Genomic DNA, 21,501 nt, shown 5'->3' with positions numbered 1-21,501 from the left:
ACACATACATAGGTGAACCAACACATAGGTGAACACACGGACATTGCTGTTCCTTGGAGTGGTTGCACCACTCAGAAAGGTTAAAATACAGAGATAAGAGCTTTCTGCCCGGGGGTCTGGAGTGAGAGTGGAAACATAGTGGCCCTCGTCTCCGAGTTGCGCCCACACACCCAGGGGCCCCTGTGCCCCTGTGCCCCTGGTCCCACACACCCAGGGGCCCCCTGGGCTATAAAACACAGGAGGATTCACACGCAAACCACGGCACGCACAGGCTGGCAGGTTGTGTTCTGGAAGGACTCTGTCGTATAAGTCTACATAACGGCACAACGTAGACGTTTAGGTTCAGCCCGTCTAATGGGAAGGGCAGACGTCCATGGTACAGACAGTCGTACAGACGTTCATGGTACAGACAGTCAGACAGACAGGCAGACAGTCAGACAGGCAGACTTCCAGGGTACAGACAGTCGTACAGACGTCCAGGGTACAGACAGTCGTACAGACGTCCAGGGTACAGACAGTCGTACAGACGTCCAGGGTACAGACAGTCGTACAGACGTCCAGGGTACAGACAGTCGTACAGACGTCCAGGGTACAACAAACAAAAAAATAATAATAATAATTAGAAAGTAGAAAAAAACGGCATGTTACAACACTTTTTTTGTAGTTTTTCTTCTTTGTAATTATTTGTTTGGCCCGAAAAATTGTGTATTGATTTGTCACGACAAGAGTTGGCTTCGTACGACGCTTAAAAGGTCAATAAATAAATTAAATAATAAATGCCTATGGGACAAATGCATTGGGTTTTAATTTCCTGGGCCACTCGTTTTTCTGAAAGGGGGAGGGACTGCGACGCTCTATAGGGCTAAACAATTACAATTTACAAAAAAAACTAAACAATTTAGAACAAATAACCAAATAATCAAGAAGAACGTTTTTTTTGTATTTTTTTATACAATAGACTAAAACGATTAGTCTGATTAACCACATAACGTAGCATCATAGACTATACTTTATTCATATTTTTTTAATCATTATAATCGAGAAGAATGTTTGAAATAATCGCTCAGCCCTATACTGTATATATAGGACTATATAGGACTATATAGGACTCTACACATCAGCAAATTCCTCAAATGGATGCAATTATTGCCTATACTCGGTTCCCGGAGATTAAACACAAAAAGAGTTTGACTGCATTGTGTTTTATTGTGTCCGGATACACACCACACTGGCCATTAATCCATTCTGGGCAGGAACCCCTTTTGGTGTTAGCATCATGTTGTGCTTTAGCTGTTGAAAAATAGCAGATCTACAAGCTCATAGCGCGCCACCGAGTGGCGCGCTATGAGCTTGTAGGTCTGCTATTTTTAGAAAAATCGAAGAACGGCTGACATATAGAAACATAGCTTTTTCAGAAAACTGTCAGGATGTAGAAGAACATTTTTAGAATCTGATCTCAGGTCAGAACGGGTTAATACTGACAAAGGACTTCTTTCTAATCAGGATACAATCAGGAACAAACAGAACAGCTGCAGGTCAAAGACATTTCCCTCCCGAACCTCAGAGCAAACACAAGGACCTGTCGAGGTCCTGGAACACTGGCCTCAGACCAGCACAACGAGGTCCTGGAAGGCTGAACGCTGGTCGTCTCACTGCCAAAGCCCTGCTGTGACTAAGTGTTATTATCATTATTCTTTTCAATCCAACCCGCCCCGGCCGGCCTCTTCCCTTTGAAGTCACTGATGGACGCTGTGAGCCCAAACAAACCTCTGTTGTAGCTCAGTGGAAATGTGTAGGCCAGTGGGTCCCAAAGGGGGGTCCGGGGACCCCTATTGGGGTCCTTGAGAGAGATCATGGGGGTCCCCAACTAAATGATAATTAGGAACCAAATGGACCCTTATGGGTCTGTAACTCTGAGAGTGTACAAATGGAATCCATTTGGTTCCATTTGAACACTCTCAGAGTTAAATTAACATTGATTTTACAATATAAATTGGGGTCCCAGAGATAGAAATGCCACTAAATGGGGGTCCGTCCGTAGACTAATATGCATGTCAAACTATGGGGGGGTCCTTGATATTAAACGGGTTGAGAATCACTGCTAGAGCTGTAACAATCTTCTCTAATGGGGGTCCCTGGCATGTCTCTTCAAATGGGGGTCCGTGGGATATTTAGTGTTAATGTGGGGGTCCTTGACATTTTTGGGAACCACTGGTATAGGCCACGTCTCCCTGTGAACCTCACCGATAATGTCAGCCAGTGTGAGTCGATAGACCTCCTGTCTGTCTATCTAGGAATATGATATAAATGCTTAAACATGTCGCTACAGTAGGTGTAATGTTAGAGACCACAGAAGACATGTAAATATGAAATAAATGCTTAAACATGTAGCTATAGGTGTAATGTTAGAGACCACAGAAGACATGTAAATATGAAATAAATGCTTAAACATGTAGCTATAGGTGTAATGTTAGAGACCACAGAAGTAAACCTTTCAAGCCTGTTTCTCTGCCAGACATTACTCCATAAGCCATATCTCCAAAACTGGAGGGTCAAACTGAACAACCAATATGTCAATTTGAACCTATATGATTCCCTGCTTTCATATAAAACCAAAATTCAAAAGATTCCAATGGCATTCCCTCAGTCAAATTTGGTCACATATTATGATCCCATGGCTGAGCAGGTTGAGAATCACTGCTACAGATTGTACTACGGTATGTTGTTCCCATGGGCGTGCAGGGCGTTACCTTCTGTGTGTCAGCGTGCTGAAACAGGAGCCAGCCGCCATGGGGACTGCTGTGTGTTCTTTGTGGTCAGAGTGACTCCTCCGTCCACGATGATGAATCAGGTTCCTCTCTGTGGCTGGACTCTGGCGTCTAAACTGCATATCTCTGCAGACCGAGTGTCCTTGGGTCTCCGTGTTAGTGATGTCTGGGGAAATCCCCCCACACGCACACACACACACACACATGCACGCTATAGGAACCTGTCCCATAAGTCCATGAAGGAACAATAACCCATTTTGACCTGAGATCAGATTCTAAAAAAATGTCTTCTAAATCCTGACAGTTTTCTGTCACCGAGTGGCGCGCTACGAGCTTGTAGATCTGCTATTTTTTTCAATGGCTAAAAGCATAACATAATGCTAACACCAAAAAGGGGTTCCCCCGCCCCCAAAATGGGATAACACATGATTCAGATGAAAACTCTTTCCCTTAATTACTCTGGCTCAAAACCACCTTTTATTTTGAAATATTTCTTACTTCTTTGACAATATTTTTTTTACTGCGTTGGCTATATACGTTTTGAACCCTATACTCGTGCTTATTGTGTGTGTGTGTGTGTGTGTGTGTGTGTGTGTGTGTGTGTGTGTGTGTGTGTGTGTGTGTGCGCGCGCGTGTGCGTGTGCGTGTGTGTGCGCGCGTGCGTGTGCGTGTGTGTGTGCGTGCGTGCGTATGTGTGTTCTTACAGTTACAACAAAGAAAGAAGGAAAATAAAACACCTTGGAAAATTGATTCTGGAACCTTGTTTTGTGGTTTGACCCTCAATCACAGGTTCAACCAGATGGACGTTTATTACTTAAATGGTCCCAGAATGCCTCTTATAACGAGTCCTGGCTCCTCCCGCCAACACTAAGTCAAACTCAACAGAAAAAGGGTTTCACCGTACAGTAGACATGCAGCCTGTGTGAGAGCGTACAGTAGACATGCAGCCGGTGTGAGAGCGTACAGTAGACATGCAGCCTGTGTGAGAGCGTACAGTAGACATGCAGCCTGTGTGAGAGCGTACAGTAGACATGCAGCCGGTGTGAGAGCGTACAGTAGACATGCAGCCTGTGTGAGAGCGTACAGTAGACATGCAGCCTGTGTGAGAGCGTACAGTAGACATGCAGCCTGTGTGAGAGCGTACAGTAGACATGCAGCCTGTTTGTGTGAGAGCGTACAGTAGACATGCAGCCGGTGTGAGAGCGTACAGTAGACATGCAGCCTGTTTGTGTGAGAGCGTACAGTAGACATGCAGCCTGTTTGTGTGAGAGCGTACAGTAGACATGCAGCCTGTTTGTGTGAGAGCGTACAGTAGACATGCAGCCTGTTTGTGTGAGAGCGTACAGTAGACATGCAGCCTGTTTGTGTGAGAGCGTACAGTAGACATGCAGCCGGTGTGAGAGCGTACAGTAGACATGCAGCCGGTGTGAGACCGTACAGTAGACATGCAGCCGGTGTGAGAGCGTACAGTAGACATGCAGCCTGTATGAGAGCGTACAGTAGACATGCAGCCTGTGTGTGTGAGAGCGTACAGTAGACATGCAGCCGGTGTGTGTGAGAGCGTACAGTAGACATGCAGCCTGTGTGTGTGAGAGCGTACAGTAGACATGCAGCCTGTGTGTGTGAGAGCGTACAGTAGACATGCAGCCTGTGTGTGTGAGAGCGTACAGTAGACATGCAGCCTGTGTGAGAGCGTACAGTAGACATGCAGCCTGTGTGAGAGCGTACAGTAGACATGCAGCCTGTGTGTGTGAGAGCGTACAGTAGACATGCAGCCTGTGTGTGTGAGAGCGTACAGTAGACATGCAGCCTGTGTGAGAGCGTACAGTAGACACGCAGCCTGTGTGAGAGCGTACAGTAGGCATGCAGCCTGTGTGAGAGCGTACAGTAGACATGCAGCCTGTGTGAGAGCGTACAGTAGACATGCAGCCGGTGTGAGAGCGTACAGTAGACATGCAGCCTGTGTGTGTGAGAGCGTACAGTAGACATGCAGCCTGTGTTGTGAGAGCGTACAGTAGACATGCAGCCTGTGTGTGTGAGAGCGTACAGTAGACATGCAGCCTGTGTGTGTGAGAGCGTACAGTAGACATGCAGCCTGTGTGAGAGCGTACAGTAGACATGCAGCCGGTGTGAGAGCGTACAGTAGACATGCAGCCTGTGTGAGAGCGTACAGTAGACATGCAGCCGGTGTGAGAGCGTACAGTAGACATGCAGCCGGTGTGTGTGAGACCGTACAGTAGACATGCAGCCTGTGTGAGAGCGTACAGTAGACATGCAGCCTGTGTGAGAGCGTACAGTAGACATGCAGCCTGTGTGAGAGCGTACAGTAGACATGCAGCCTGTGTGAGAGCGTACAGTAGACATGCAGCCGGTGTGAGACCGTACAGTAGACATGCAGCCGGTGTGAGAGCGTACAGTAGACATGCAGCCTGTGTGAGAGCGTACAGTAGACATGCAGCCTGTGTGAGAGCGTACAGTAGACATGCAGCCTGTGTTGTGAGAGCGTACAGTAGACATGCAGCCTGTGTGTGTGAGAGCGTACAGTAGACATGCAGCCTGTGTGTGTGAGAGCGTACAGTAGACATGCAGCCGGTGTGAGAGCGTACAGTAGACATGCAGCCGGTGTGAGAGCGTACAGTAGACATGCAGCCTGTGTGTGTGAGAGCGTACAGTAGACATGCAGCCGGTGTGAGAGCGTACAGTAGACATGCAGCCTGTGTGTGTGAGAGCGTACAGTAGACATGCAGCCTGTGTGAGAGCGTACAGTAGACATGCAGCCTGTGTGAGAGCGTACAGTAGACATGCAGCCTGTGTGTGTGAGAGCGTACAGTAGACATGCAGCCGGTGTGAGAGCGTACAGTAGACATGCAGCCTGTGTGTGTGAGAGCGTACAGTAGACATGCAGCCTGTGTGAGAGCGTACAGTAGACATGCAGCCTGTGTGAGAGCGTACAGTAGACATGCAGCCTGTGTGAGAGCGTACAGTAGACATGCAGCCGGTGTGAGAGCGTACAGTAGACATGCAGCCTGTGTGAGAGCGTACAGTAGACATGCAGCCTGTGTGAGAGCGTACAGTAGACATGCAGCCTGTGTGTGTGAGAGCGTACAGTAGACATGCAGCCTGTGTGAGAGCGTACAGTAGACATGCAGCCTGTGTGAGAGCGTACAGTAGACATGCAGCCTGTGTGAGAGCGTACAGTAGACATGCAGCCGGTGTGAGAGCGTACAGTAGACATGCAGCCGGTGTGAGAGCGTACAGTAGACATGCAGCCTGTGTGAGAGCGTACAGTAGACATGCAGCCTGTGTGAGAGCGTACAGTAGACATGCAGCCTGTGTGAGAGCGCGGTTTGTGGTTACATTTGAACCCTGGCGCTATAAGATATAAAATCACAAGTGGTTTTTCCATCTATGCAATTAAATGCTTTAACACATTCTGAACGGGAACCCATTTTTGGTGTTAGCATCATGTTATGCTTTAGCTATTGAAAAATAGCAGATCTACAAGCTCATAGCGCGCCACCGAGTGGCGCGCTATGAGCTTGTATAGGTCTGCTATTTTTGAAAAATCGAAGAACGACTGAAGTTTTTTGGAATCTGATCTCAGGTCAGAATGGGTTATAATCAGACTAGTGTCTGTTGTCCAGTGGAAACCTCGTATGAATCTGATCTCGGGTCAGAATGGGTTAACACACTTGAGCTCAGTGGACAGAGACAGGGAGTATCGGTGGTGTCAGCCTTTACTTTGGCCGTGGAGTCTGTAGTGAATATATCTGCGTTATGTGTGTTGAGGGACGGATGGGCCTCCCTCTCTAAGAGACGAGGGGATTATTCAGCAAGGAGTCCGTTTTGATTTATGAATCAATTTAATTTCCCCTATGAGAGGGAGAAGCACTATTGTGCGTATTTTTTCCTCATGTATGGAGGGAGCATCAGTCAGCTAAAGTTGACAGTGTGAAAACAGAGATGCTGGGAGTGGACCCGACCCAGGGCAGGACAGGGAGTGGACCCGACCCAGGGCAGGACAGGGAGTGGACCCAGGGCAGGACAGGGAGTGGACCCAGGGCAGGACAGGGAGTGGACCCAGGGCAGGACAGGGAGTGGACCCGACCCAGGGCAGGACAGGGAGTGGACCCAGGGCAGGACAGGGAGTGGACCCAGGGCAGGACAGGGAGTGGACCCAGGGCAGGAGGACAGGGAGTGGACCCAGGGCAGGACAGGGAGTGGACCCAGGGCAGGACAGGGAGTGGACCCAGGGCAGGACAGGGAGTGGACCCAGGGCAGGACAGGGAGTGGACCCAGGGCAGGACAGGGAGTGGACCCAGGGCAGGACAGGGAGTGGACCCAGGGCAGGACAGGGAGTGGACCCAGGGCAGGACAGGGAGTGGACCCAGGGCAGGACAGGGAGTGGACCCAGGGCAGGACAGGGAGTGGACCCAGGGCAGGACAGGGAGTGGACCCAGGGCAGGACAGGGAGTGGACCCGACCCAGGGCAGGACAGGGAGTGGACCCAGGGCAGGACAGGGAGTGGACCCAGGGCAGGACAGGGAGTGGACCCAGGGCAGGACAGGGAGTGGACCCAGGGCAGGACAGGGAGTGGACCCAGGGCAGGACAGGGAGTGGACCCGACCCAGGGCAGGACAGGGAGTGGACCCAGGGCAGGACAGGGAGTGGACCCAGGGCAGGACAGGACAGGGAGTGGACCCAGGGCAGGACAGGGAGTGGACCCAGGGCAGGACAGGACAGGGAGTGGACCCAGGGCAGGACAGGGAGTGGACCCAGGGCAGGACAGGGAGTGGACCCAGGGCAGGACAGGGAGTGGACCCAGGGCAGGACAGGGAGTGGACCCAGGGCAGGGCAGGACAGGGAGTGGACCCAGGGCAGGACAGGACAGGGAGTGGACCCGACCCAGGGCAGGACAGGGAGTGGACCCGACCCAGGGCAGGACAGGGAGTGGACCCAGGGCAGGACAGGGAGTGGACCCAGGGCAGATAGGTAGCAGATATAGGTCCCGGTTTGGGTATTTGAAAATACTAGACCTAGTGTACGTTCCAGTCGGCCACCAGCCTATTTGAGAGCGATGCAACTTGGGAACCTAATAATACCGGCTGTCAACTTATCATAGTACCCATACAACCGTACACACACACACACACGCGCACGCACGCAGACACACAGGCCCCTTTCTGAAACCAGTCCCTTGACTTAAGCTCTCGGGAGGTTCCCTCGTCAGGAAGTGCCCCTCCAGCTGAATCAAGTTCCCTTGATTAGGGTGCTGGGGTATAAAAAAAACTGTTTGGAAATACACTTCAGAGACGTGGCTTATTTATAGTAAGATTGTCACCCTGATCTAGGAACCACTTCAAAAGACATCTGTGGCTCCCGACAGGATGCAGGGAGGACCAGAACCCCCTCAAAATACACTGTCCCACAGACAGTCTGGAGGAGCTGCTAGCCCCAATAGCATAATTAGCATGTCACATAATAGGACTGCTGGATAGTCTCAGTAGAAAAATGAAACTATCTGCTAACTAACTACTGCAGCCACTGTTTCATGTCTCCCAAAATGACTACTTATTCTGTTGCTTTATGCGCTGACATTTGGTCCACAGTTGGGGGAACGATTGTATTGTCATCATGGGGTAATTGGTTGAGCTTTTAGTGTTTCATTGTGATGTTTCCCTATTTTTGTATTTTTCTTTGGAACTTAGTTGGAAACAATAGTGTTATGTCGTTAACAGTGAATTGCTTCAGTGACTGACTAACCCAAACGCGCCACAGTCTCCCAACAATAGCACTGCTCTCCCAGTTGTTTACTTTAGTAATAAAAAACATATTAAATTCTTTCACCCAAATCACCCAAGAAGTTGTTGAAGAATGTTGTGTTTTACAACTTCCATGTTGCTTTTGCAAACCTCTATACAATTTGGAAACAGTCCTTGAAGGTGTTTGTTTATATCGCTATGCACCCGTCAATATACTTTCCACTGAAAGTCCTTTTTTTATTCCAGTATCATAGAAATGTCTTGGCTGCAAATATCTGAATAAATCACCATTTTGAATTTTCCAAGTCAAATTCCCTCTTAAGTTGTTGAAATGTTGAAGTGTTGTTCATCTATCGATAAGTGTACATGTAGCTGTCATTCCCCTGTCTCTCCATCTTTCATATTTTGTGAGGATATTTTAGAAATTATTTGAAAAGAATTTGGGTCTTTGGCCTAATGCATATACATTTGGAGGGTCCTTGACATGAAAATGTTTGAGAACCACTGGTGTAGTTTTAGGGACATTTATGAGTAAACAAACCGTAAACAAAACCGTTAACATTATCTATTTTCACGATGTTTATCTGTGGAACCGAGAAAAACGAAGTGTAAATGCCTGTGTTAGGCGTGTTGTTAGTGTGTGTCCCCAGTTGAAATAATTATTATTTGGCCTGAACATTTTGGGAACCCTTGTCCTTGGCCCTGTAGGGATGTGCCGATGAGACATTTTGGGCGATATCGATATCCGATATAATTAATTGCTGTTATGGCCGATAACCGATATTATACCGATGTCGACATGATCTCATTCTGTATTGAAAAATTATAATAATTTTGTCCATTCTGAAAAATACAATATTGTGAGCTTGTAGATCTGTTCAAGCTGTTACTTTGGGCTTGTTTATCTGTAAAGACAGGCCGATTAATCGGACCGATTAATTAATCGAACCGATGCCGATTAATCTAAAAACAACTAAAATCGATACCCATGTGTTTGCCGATTAATCTCCCATCACTACTAAACAACGGCGGACATGGACTCGTGGCCGCGGCAGCGATTCAAAGTCTGTTCACACTGAAAAACAAGCAGGCTGTCGGACACAGACAGCCAGGAGGATCAAACAGACACAGACAGACACAGACACAGACAGCCAGGAGGATCAAACAGACACAGACAGACACAGACAGCCAGGAGGATCAAACAGACACAGACAGACACAGACACAGACAGACACAGACACAGACAGCCAGGAGGATCAAACAGACACAGACAGACACAGACACAGACAGCCAGGAGGATCAAACAGACACAGACAGACACAGACACAGACAGCCAGGAGGATCAAACAGACACAGACAGACACAGACACAGACAGACACAGACACAGACAGCCAGGAGGATCAAACAGACACAGACAGACACAGACACAGACAGCCAGGAGGATCAAACAGACACAGACAGACACAGACACAGACAGCCAGGAGGATCAAACAGACACAGACAGACACAGACACAGACAGCCAGGAGGATCAAACAGACACAGACAGACACAGACACAGACAGACACAGACACAGACAGCCAGGAGGATCAAACAGACACAGACAGACACAGACAGCCAGGAGGATCAAACAGACACAGACAGACACAGACACAGACAGCCAGGAGGATCAAACAGACACAGACAGACACAGACACAGACAGCCAGGAGGATCAAACAGACACAGACAGACACAGACACAGACAGCCAGGAGGATCAAACAGACACAGACAGACACAGACACAGACAGCCAGGAGGATCAAACAGACACAGACAGACACAGACACAGACAGCCAGGAGGATCAAACAGACACAGACAGACACAGACAGCCAGGAGGATCAAACAGACACAGACAGCCAGGAGGATCAAAACGAGCAGGCTGTCGGACACAGACAGCCAGGAGGATCAAGCGTGACATTGACGAAGGGCGCCCGTCTCCAAAAGTTGAACTACAGTATATTCAGCCTGAAGCGCCGAGGGCGCTTCGCCGGAAAAGTACTTGAGACTAAGACCCCTTTTCCACCGGTTGGTTCCCAGTGGGAACCGGTTCAGTTCTTTTCCACCGGTTGGTTCCCAATGGGAACCGGTTCAGTTCTTTTCCACCGGTTGGTTCCCAGTGGGAACCGGTTCAGTTCTTTTCCACCGGTTGGTTCCCAGTGGGAACCGGTTCAGTTCTTTTCTACCGGTTGGTTCCCAGTGGGAACCGGTTCAGTTCTTTTCTACCGGTTGGTTCCCAATGGGAACCGGTTCAGTTCTTTTTGGTTTTTAGTCCATGAGCCAGAGCTCCAAAATTGGTGGGCAAACTATACCCTATATTAAATTGTTTATAGGATCAATACAAGTAAATTAATACATGATAACCCTTCCACAGTAGTAGCTTTTTCATATTTTTGATTATTTTGCATATTTTCCTACATAATGCCTCATTTGCATATAAAAAAATGTAAAATTTGTAATACAATAAAGCATTGTCTTCGTGTAAGTACTCAATTGGGGAAGTTTAATGGTGATAACAATCTAATATAGGTATGGTTTTGCTACACTCAATTCATAATTAACGTTTCAATTTTGGAGCTCTGGCTCATGGACTAAGAACCAAAAAGAACTGAACGGGTTCCCACTGGGAACCAACCGGTGGAAAAGAACTGAACCGGTTCCCACTGGGAACCAACCGGTGGAAAATAACTGAACCGGTTCCCACTGGGAACCAACCGGTGGAAAAGAACTGAACCGGTTCCCACTGGGAACCAACCGGTGGAACAGGGGCCTGAGAGCACCGAAACGCAACCCCCAGCACTGGGAAGAGGAGGAGGAGGAGGAGGACTCCAGCACGTCTTTACCATAGAAATGAGTGGCTGGACGGTAACCTCAAGGTTCCCAATTCGAACCCTGTGGGCTCCCCCATGTCGAAGTGTCCTTGAGCAAGACACTGAACCCATAATTGCTCCTGATGTGTGTAATATAATAATAATGATGTCATAGGTATGTGGGGGCCTCATATTTGGTCTTGAAACAGGCCTCCAGATTCCTAAGGCCGTCCCTGAGAACACACAAACACACCAAGCTGGCCATAGGGGGCGCTAGCTCCCCTCAAAGAGCCAGAATGCAAAATGCTTGTCATTCAGCCTCACTTTGAGTTGCTCAGTGGACTGTCTCTCACACAACGATATGGAGAAGAATATCACACCCGCGTGACGTGAGCGGCACTGTTGTCACCATACATCACATTCCGTGCTCAGCCAGTCAGCTTGAGCACATTCCGCGCACCTGCGCACGCACACACACACACACACACACGCACACACAGCCTCAAAATACAACACAGCTCAGTGTTAGGGAACGAATTTACAATTTAGGCATTTCGCAGACGCTCTTAATCCAGAGTGACTTACATTAAGCAAACAAAAAATCATGGGAATGCATCACATAAAAGCATTTATCACGAAACATGCGTAAGCTAAGAACGTAACAGTGGAATATCTATATATATGAAACTATACATATATACTATACTATGCTCTACGTGTGGAAGACCCATAGATCCATAGACCCATAGATCCATAGACCCCAAGGTAGCCGCAATGAAGTAATACATTTAGCAATAAAGTTCAAAGGGTGCAGATGAAGAACAGCTGCACTAATTGGCGTCGTTAAGGCGTGCATGGCAACAGTTTGTGTCTCGTGTGATTTCACACCAGAAGATATAAGATGATGCACCATGTTGAAAATGACTGCAGACGCCGAGAGAGAGAAGAGAGCGAGATAGACAGACAGACAGACAGACTGATGTTGTATTGGACCGTTTCCGAAGCAGGAGGACCAAAGGGAGACTTTCATGCTGCTGTAGCAGTGAGGAACAAACTGTATTCCTTTGGAGGCTACTGTGATGGAAGCAACAACATGGAACAGATGGATGTCCATGTCTTCAACACAGTGTCTTTATGTTGGAAGAAGTTACCTCCAGTGGAACCAGGAAGAGGAGATGGTCACCTTGAGGTTCCATCCAGGCGCTACGGCCACACAGCTGTGTTTGTTGAAGATACAGTCTACATCTGGGGAGGGAGGGATTACTGCAATGTGCTTTATGCATTTGATGTTGACGCCCAAAAATGGTTCCAAAAGAGGGTTTCTGGGACTGTTCCAGAGGGGAGGTGCAGCCACTCAGCCTGTGTGTTGGAGAAGGTCATGTTTATCCATGGAGGAGAAACCAAGCTGACTGGATACACTAATGACATGTACAAGTTGGACACCAGCACAATGGTCTGGGCTTTAATTAACACCAGAGGAACTCCACCTCCTGCTTCATCACGTCACTCTGCCACCATCATTGGTACCAATATGTTTGTATTCGGGGGCTGGAGGGGGTACCAGGAGGTCTACAACAGCATCAGAGTGTTTGACACAGAGACCAACGTCTGGCTGGACACACCTTCTGCACAACTTCTACCAGAAGGACGCTGTTGTCATTCAGCATTTACCTACAATGGAGAGCTGTACATATTTGGTGGCTGGAAATGTAACCAGACCTTCAATGATGTGTGGAAATTCAGTCCAGAGACCTTCTCCTGGAAGAAGATTGAGCCCAAGGGGAAAGGACCATGTCCAATGCGTGGTATGTGCTGTTGCATTGTGGGAGATCATATCATCCTCTTTGGAGGATTCAAAGGAGATCGCACTACCTCTGATGAGCTGTTCATCTTAGACTTGAGTCCTTGTCTTAAGACGTTATGCAAGCTAGAAGTTATTCAGTACGCTCTGGACCAATCAGAACTCCCACACGACATCAGCTGGGAACTGGCAGCCATGGCAAACAACGACAACAGACGACAACAACAGTAACAACCGAGACCACATTCCAGACGAAGGAACAGCAGAAAGATCAAGAAATGATGGATCAATATCTCATCCCACCTGATGGTGAGCCACCTCTCAGCATCACTTACTGAGATTCAAACCTCAGGAGACTCCTTCTCTCCAGACAGGCTCTCTAACCATTCAGCTAGGCATCAAACAATTAACCTGTGTCTGTATGTTCCAAACTGAACACGGTGGAACTCTCTTTATTGTATGTTTATTTCTATGATCTTTTTTTATTTAAAGGACCAAGGAGTCCTGAAAGGACTTGGTCCTTTATTGTTATTGTTAGTTTTTTTTTGTCCTTCCCCTTCTGTCAAAGAAATTATAATCGCGAAACTCGGCCTACAGAAAAAACAAAACTCTTAAGGGCGACTGTGGCTCAAGAGGTAGAGCAGGTCGTCCAATGATCCATCGGTCGGCGGTTCGAATCCCGGCTCCTCCTGTCTACATGTCGAAGTGTCCTTGGGCAAAGACACTGAACCCCAAATTGCTCCCGATGTGCTGGTTTGTACCTTGCATGGCTTCCGGCGCAATCGGTGTATGAATGTGTGTGTGAATGTAATGCACAATGTAAAGTGCTTTGGATAAAGGCGCTATATAAATGCACCATTTACCATTTTATCTGGTACACAGAAAGCTAAAAGGAATCAACACACCAGCACGCCAGAGACCAGAATACTTCAAACCCAAACAAATAGTTAAAAATAGAACTACAAAACGCACGTTGGAGATTAAACAACAGATAACAGCCAGCACCAGCAACTGTTTATTTAATCACATGTGAAAAATGTGGCTTACAATATATGTGGCTTACAATATGTCTGCAATAGCTGCAAGGCTGAGACAACACAAATACAATATTAACAATGCAAAAAAGACAACTAAAAGGATTGTTCAACATTGGCATGGCATTGAAGCTCTAAAAGTATACCTGGACTTCAACACAATCCCAACTGGACAGTAGGACAAAGACGTTTTAATGGAAAACAGTGGATTAAGAACCTCAACACGGATTTTCATGGAGGTTTAAACATGCCAAAATATTAGACAAGTTGTTTTGATTTTGTACCAAAACTCCACAGCCATATACATGCTAAACACAGCCAACAATCAATGGAAATCAGACTTTGAATATAGGGGACAAATTAGCACATTCCACACCAAGCTAACCTGGGACACGAAGCAAGAGTGTACAGTGCACTGAAGTCCCCTCAGTCAACCCCCGCCACTCTTGGCCCTCTCTCTCTCTCTCTCTCTCTCTCACTCACTGCCTTGCTCTCTCCCACAATGTTAAGTTAGTAAAGTTACACCTATTTTATGTAAATAACATGGTAAAATGTGCAGCATTGGGAGGTAAAGGGGAGACACTTTAATTGTGAAGGGACGACAGGATGAGGAAAGGTGTTGTTGTTGCTAATTGTCGAGAGTAATGGCTGCGTGTGATATTGAACAGTCAAACTATTCGTATCAATATACGGCTGTATCAACAAAATAATGATGTCATAGGTATATGGGGGGCCTCACATTTGGTCTTGAAACGGGCCTCCAGATTCCTAAGGCCGCCCCTGACTGTAATGCACAATCTATGTAAAGCGCCTTGAATAAAGGCGCTATATACAGTACTGTAAATGCACCATTTACCATTTACGAAGCCAGTGGCAGCTCAAAAACACGTTTTTTGGACACAGTCCCTTATGATGGCATGGCGTGTCCTTGAGGGGGTTCCAGTGTGTCCCGAGCTAAATTTGTTAATGCAGCATCGCTATGATTTGAACCCCTTTTATCCATATTTTCAAATTCACGCTAGTTTTGAAAAAAAACATGACGGTGTTTAAAAGTGTTTGAATAATTTTGAATGTTTTAACACAAATCTTTACTTATCGGGGTCCCTGACACAAAACCTTTTCAGATGGGGGTCCACGGCCAAATATAATATGTAATAATTTGGGTATCCTTGGCATGAAAAAGTTTGAGAACTATACTGTTGGTATAATTATAATGTAATGATTAAGTTCTCATCATTACATTATACATCTTGTGGACACTCATATATGAAGGAAGCATGAGTTCAAGTCCGTTGCTCTCCCCAGGTTGGCGGAGGGTGTGTAGAGCCCAGGATCACATTAGATAATTGACACGGGGTGAAAAATGGGTTACAAAATTGTGGGATAAAAATGATTAAAGGTATATTCAGTGATTTCACTTAATTCAAATATCACTTATTTTTCTTTTTTTTTCTTTTGATAATCCTCTCTACTATAGAGTGTGCTGACCATATAAGGAGTTCCTCCCTGTCCCCAGTTAACCCCTGGGGGGGTCAAAAAACCTTAGGTTTAGTTTTTGGCTCTCTATCCTGATTGGACGAAAGGCTTAGGTCCCACAGCCAAAAATGAAACCTAAGGTTTTTTGAGTGAAATCACTGAATATACCTTTAAGTTCTGGTAATAACCAACCCTGTTCTGTCCCTGTTCGGTCCAACAGTACCCCGCGGCGCTGATGAACCTCGGCGCCATCCTCCACCTCAACGGGAAGCTCCACTCCGCCGAGGCCAACTACCTCCGAGCGCTGCAGCTGAAGCCGGACGACGCCATCACGCAGTCCAACCTGCGCAAGCTGTGGAACATCATGGAGAAGCAGGGATTGAGGACCTCCTCCTCCACAGCGCCCTGAGCTCCCTCTCCATCCCTCCCTCCCTACCTATACCTGCCTACCTACCACCTGCCCCACCATCTGTGTGCCAGGGCCCGGGGGGAATAAAGGACAAAGCCAGCTCCCCTCCCCTCCTCTCCTCCAGCGACCAGAGAGGGCATTCTGGTATCTTGCGAAACCTATATAGAAGTCAGCCTGGTACAGACGAAGGGGACGCCACTGTATGCTGGGAGCTGAGCTCCCTCCCTCTCTCACCTCCCCACCTACCTACCTACCACCTGCCCCACCATCTGTGGTGTGTCAGGCCCCGGGGGGATAAAGGACAAAGCCGGCTCCCCTCCCCTCCTCCTCCAGCGACCAGAGAGGGCATTCTGGTACCTTTCAGAACCTATAGAAGTCAGCCTGGTACAGACGAAGGGGACGCCACTGTAATGCATATGAAGGAGAGTTGTTTGTTCAGGGAGGGAGACAGGCCTATATACTGTAGCAGCAGATCTTCTCTAGAGTCCTCTGCACTTCAGGCCCAGTCCCCTCTCTCTCTCTCTCTCCCCTCTGAGGACCCGGCTGCTGACGACGTTACCACACACTCTTTGGATTCTCTCCAAGATGTGTGTGTGTGTGTGTGTGTGTGTGTTCTCACACAAGGCACCGTGGTTTTTAATTTAATTTCTTAAATAGAGCACTTAAACCTGGAGTGTGAGGCCATCAGGTACAGCAATGAAGGATCGTGGAAACTTAAGGGTTTTGTTTTTTAAATGAACAAACCGTGGCTTAAAAGTCGTATTTTTCTTTTTTAGGGCTGTGCAAGAAAATAACAAGATGGGATGAAATGACGTCCCAGAGCATCGTGCTATAAGAAGAAGCAGGTCAGAACACGACCCATTTAATGAAGCTCTTGATCGGATAAACATTTAAGGGTCTTTCAGAGCGCTGTGATTCTTTTGCAGCGACCTATGGTTACGTTTTTAAAATAGCAGACATGCGCAACGCGTCACGGATGCGACGCGTTGTGAGCTTGTATGTCTGCTATTTTCAGCGTGTGTGTGATACCGTTGCACGACAATAAATCGGGCTTATAGGCCGGTTTTGTCTCGTTGCAAATCTTTGGTCTGAACTACAGTAGGCCTTATGATCACTGAAGTCTGTCTGTACTAGGCCTTATGATCACTGAAGTCTGTCTGTACTAGGGCTTATGATCACTGAAGTCTGTCTGTACTAGGCCTTATGATCACTGAAGTCTGTCTGTACTAGGGCTTATGATCACTGAAGTCTGTCTGTACTAGGCCTTATGATCACTGAAGTCTGTCTGTACTAGGGCTTATGATCACTGAAGTCTATCTGTACTAGGCCTTATGATCACTGAAGTATGTCTGTACTAGGGCTTATGATCACTGAAGTCTGTCTGTACTAGGCCTTATGATCACTGAAGTCTGTCTGTACTAGGGCTTATGATCACTGAAGTCTGTCTGTACTAGGCCTTATGATCACTGAAGTCTGTCTGTACTAGGGCTTATGATCACTGAAGTCTGTCTGTACTAGGCCTTGTGATCACTGAAGTCTGTCTGTACTAGGGCTTATGATCACTGAAGTCTGTACATGATGGGGAAGATCTCTATTATGGTTCCGTTATGTTTTTAGTTTGTTGGTTTTGTGACACAATGAAGGGGAATTATCCAAGCAATTAATTACCGTTACATTCTGTCACGTGTAAACTGTCTCTTCACGTGTTTGTGTATTCTTTTCAGGTGCTCACTTCGTTCGTTCGTTCGTTTTCTTTTGCTAATGAGATTTACACAGACTTTGATGTAGAAAGCATCATCATTGTCAGATATGAATAATAACGCTGTTATTGTAGCAGAGCGTTTTAGAGAACTTCTGAGAAATGTGGGGAAAAAAAGGGAATGAAGTGGTTGAACTTTTCTTAAGACGGGTTGAAGCCACTACACGTGTCCACGCCAACCCACTGTTCAGGTTCTGGCAGTGGTGGAAAGTACTTTTACTTAAGTACTGTACTTAAGTACAATTTTGAGGTACTTTTACTTCTACTCCTCCACTACATCTCGGAGACAACATTTGTACTTTTACTCCACTACAATGATTTGAAAACTTGAGTTATTAGTTTACTTTAGAGATTTTTTATTTTGATTAGAAAACATACGTTAACCACTTCGCATTGTGAGCTTGTAGATCGGCTTTTTTCCCCAATAGATTTTTTGTACACATTTTGAACTTGTGTGAAACGGGACATTCTGCAATATGAGTACTTTTTACTTTCAGTACTTCAAGTACATTTCGATGCCGGTACTTTTGTACTTTTACTCTCAAGTACATTTTCAATTCCGGACTTTTACTTGTAACGAAGTGGTTTTAAATTGCAGTATTGGTACTTTTTACTTAAGTAAGACAATTGAGTACTTTTTCCACCACTGTGGGGTTTATTTTTTGGGGGGGGGGGGACAGGAAGCCACAGTATTGTTCAAAGGAAGTGCTAATGCAGTGGTTCTCAAACAGGAAGTGCTAATGCAGTGGCGTCTACCTTTTATATATCTATACACTGACACCGAGGCGCGTCAAGCCCTTGACTCCGCCCAAACCCCCGGGGGGGGGAAGTTGTGATTTGCTCTCGTTCACTTGCAATGCAATTTGCGGCATTTCCAAAACAATATTGCGCAGAGTATAGCGATTATCTACAACGTATTTGCGATGCCATACGTTGAAAGATCTGTTGCCCCGTGGACAATAAGGCACGCTGTATACCTCCTCAAGTTAGATATTATCGGCATAGATGTTTGTCCGTAATGTGATTAAGGATTGGACGAAGTTGCATTGGCAGCCATAGAAAAGTCTTTACCCCGGGTGGCTAAAACCGGATGTGACGTTTTTTGGGCGTTCCTGTCTTGCTCCGTGTCAGTGTATGGTTTTCCACCATAGATATATAAACGTAGACGCCCCTTTCGGCTCTGGAGCGTATTATGTGCTCAACTAAGGGAGGGCAAGACATTCCCGAGATTCCTTAATTGCGAAGTCCTGCGGAAGCCTGAGCGTGCGTCACAGAGCGCATGTTCGCGTCTGATAAGTCCCGGAAATGATGCGCTGTGATTGGTCAGTATAGTCACTTGAGTGGCAGCGTGACGTAGCGTACCGTCCACTCTTTCCGGCGTACCAGTGTCAATTATTCCGCCCTCCCGTCGACACACATGACTCCAACGACCTGCAGCAGCCAATGAGGACGCTCCAACGACCTGCAGCGGCCAATGAGGCGTCTATCGTTTAAATATCTATGATGGAAACGCCATAATAACGTGCGTCGTGTGGATCAACGTATTGACACCAGCAGCACTTCCATGGAATGGCTGAGGAGGGATTTGTTAAAATGTCTCATCTGTTTGTTTTATTTGTTTTATTTTAATGTTCATTTTCTTTTGTGTGTTTGTATGAAATGAATCTTAATATATAGCAACGTGGTGAACATGAAACGGTAAAATATGGAGCAGCCAGCCTCGTTTCTCCTCAGAAGCTCCTTCTGTTCCTCTGCTTTTGGACAAAAAATAGCAGATCTACAAGCTCACAACGCGTCACAGCGGGGCGCAACCCAGCACTCCGTTTAGCTATAGTGGAGATGCGGGTGTGTTAACGACATGGATTTCTAAACGACTTTGTTCAGCGCAAAAATACTGTTCACGTTCAACCATATTATAGTAAACGCTGCATTCGTGGTGGTCTGGGAAGTCGGGCAGTTGTAAAAGGGCCAGGGGCTGAAGCCCCCTTTGATGTCTATGTCTGTGCACGTCCCTGTGAAGCATCGATTCATTCCCCGCCTTGTGGGCCGTGAGGGTATTACAAGTGGGCCCCTAAATAATTGTTAAAAAAAAAAAAACACTATTATTTTACTGATAATATGAAACCGTCACAGTATTTTTTTTGCTTTGTGATACAGATAAATAGGAACTTTAGAAGAAGAATCTGGGGGTTGGACTAGGGGTGTGGCTGAGAGGTACCGACGAAAACCTAGAGATCCTGATTTGACCTGCAGGCAAGAACGAAGGGAACCCCACTGTATACGACATTTAGTTCCATTGATTGATCCAAGTTGGAACGCAAAGCGATTAACTCATCATTGCAATAATAAGCATAATCTTGAGAATGTACACACACGTACTGTATCCCACCCAACTGTCCGCTCGACAAATGCATTCAGGCTGACGTGTTTTTTACGATATCAGATGGGTGGGCCCAAACTAAGTCTGAACACTTTCAAGGTTTTCAAGCGGGCCCTGATCCCAGAAAAGTATTTCCTCTCTGATCCCAGAAAAGTGTTTCCTCTTATAAAAACACCCCCCACCTCCTCATCACTCCTCTCTCTCTCTCTTATTAGTTTCAAACAAAGGCTCCACTGTGTAAATATTCATTCAGTCATAACATTGTTTTGCTGTCGTGGAGGAGGGTAGCGAGCGGTTGTCTTGACAGCACCTTTCCACGCGTTAAAGAAAGAGGAAGATATATATTATTTTGTGAGAAAGTCAAAACATTCTTTCGTCATGTTTTAATCACACAAAACGCTGTGTTAGTTTTTTTTTAAGTTATTTCTTTGTGGTGTTACCGTGGCAACAGAAACAGCTGGCACTGTGTTTCATGTGTACAGTTACAGTAAGTACAGTAACTACAGTATTAGTGACGGGACTTTAGCTGATGTGATGCGTTCACGTCTCGTTCACGTCTCACGTTCTTCTCACGACTGACAAGTAAGGTCATAATTATGTATTGTACACTAACACCCATTACCCATAAAGACTGAGAAATGGTACAGAATAAGACTGAATTAATAGGCAATTATTTGCTATATTATATTTCCCCAATACACACGCACCTTTCCCCTTATATATACAGTAGCTCCCCAAGGTCGATATGCTTTATGGAGATAACGTTATGATGCCTTGTATTGTTCTTTCGCCAACAGAAGGAACGTGTCAGTATTTTTCCCACAACAACACGGTACGGTACGTGATATTTAAACGTGTGTTTGAGTCGGTTGGTGGTTCTCCAAGTATGGGATGGGGTCCCGGGGGCCGGGATTCAGGATTCAAAGTATGGGATGGGGTCCCGGGGGCCGGGATTCGGGATTCAAAGTATGGGATGGGGTCCCGGGGGCCGGGATTCAGGATTCAAAGTATGGGATGGGGTCCCGGGGGCCGGCATTCAGGATTCAAAGTATGGGATGGGGTCCCGGGGGCCGGCATTCAGGATTCAAAGTATGGGCTGGGGTCCCAGGGGCCGGGATTCCCCAGAGAGTGCTTGAGGGTGTTCCCCATGCAAGGGGATCTTCAGGCTAAATGATTGATATATAGTTATATAGGAACCAAATGGACCCTTTTATACCGCTCTGTTACTCTGAGAGTGTCTACAAAATGGACCGTTTGTTAGAACC

The 21,501-nt window shown here is 46.7% G+C and overlaps 1 protein-coding gene across 1 annotated transcript in view; it reads left to right on the top strand.

Moving 5' to 3' along the window:
- Window positions 1-17,462, top strand: part of LOC308314659 (protein O-mannosyl-transferase TMTC2-like) — a 257,266-nt gene extending 239,804 nt beyond the window's left edge. The window contains exon 12 of the mRNA XM_080762291.1: window positions 15,909-17,462. Within this exon, the coding sequence (XP_080618417.1) occupies window positions 15,909-16,097 (189 nt within the window). The 3' untranslated portion in view covers window positions 16,098-17,462. The remainder of the gene's footprint in view (window positions 1-15,908) is intronic.
- The last annotated feature ends 4,039 nt before the right edge of the window (window positions 17,463-21,501 follow it).

Source organism: Protomyctophum bolini (assembly GCF_963924005.1).
Source record: "Protomyctophum bolini genome assembly, chromosome: 4".
Taxonomy (NCBI): Eukaryota; Metazoa; Chordata; class Actinopteri; order Myctophiformes; family Myctophidae; genus Protomyctophum; species Protomyctophum bolini.
This window is presented reverse-complemented; position numbering and strand designations above follow the sequence as displayed.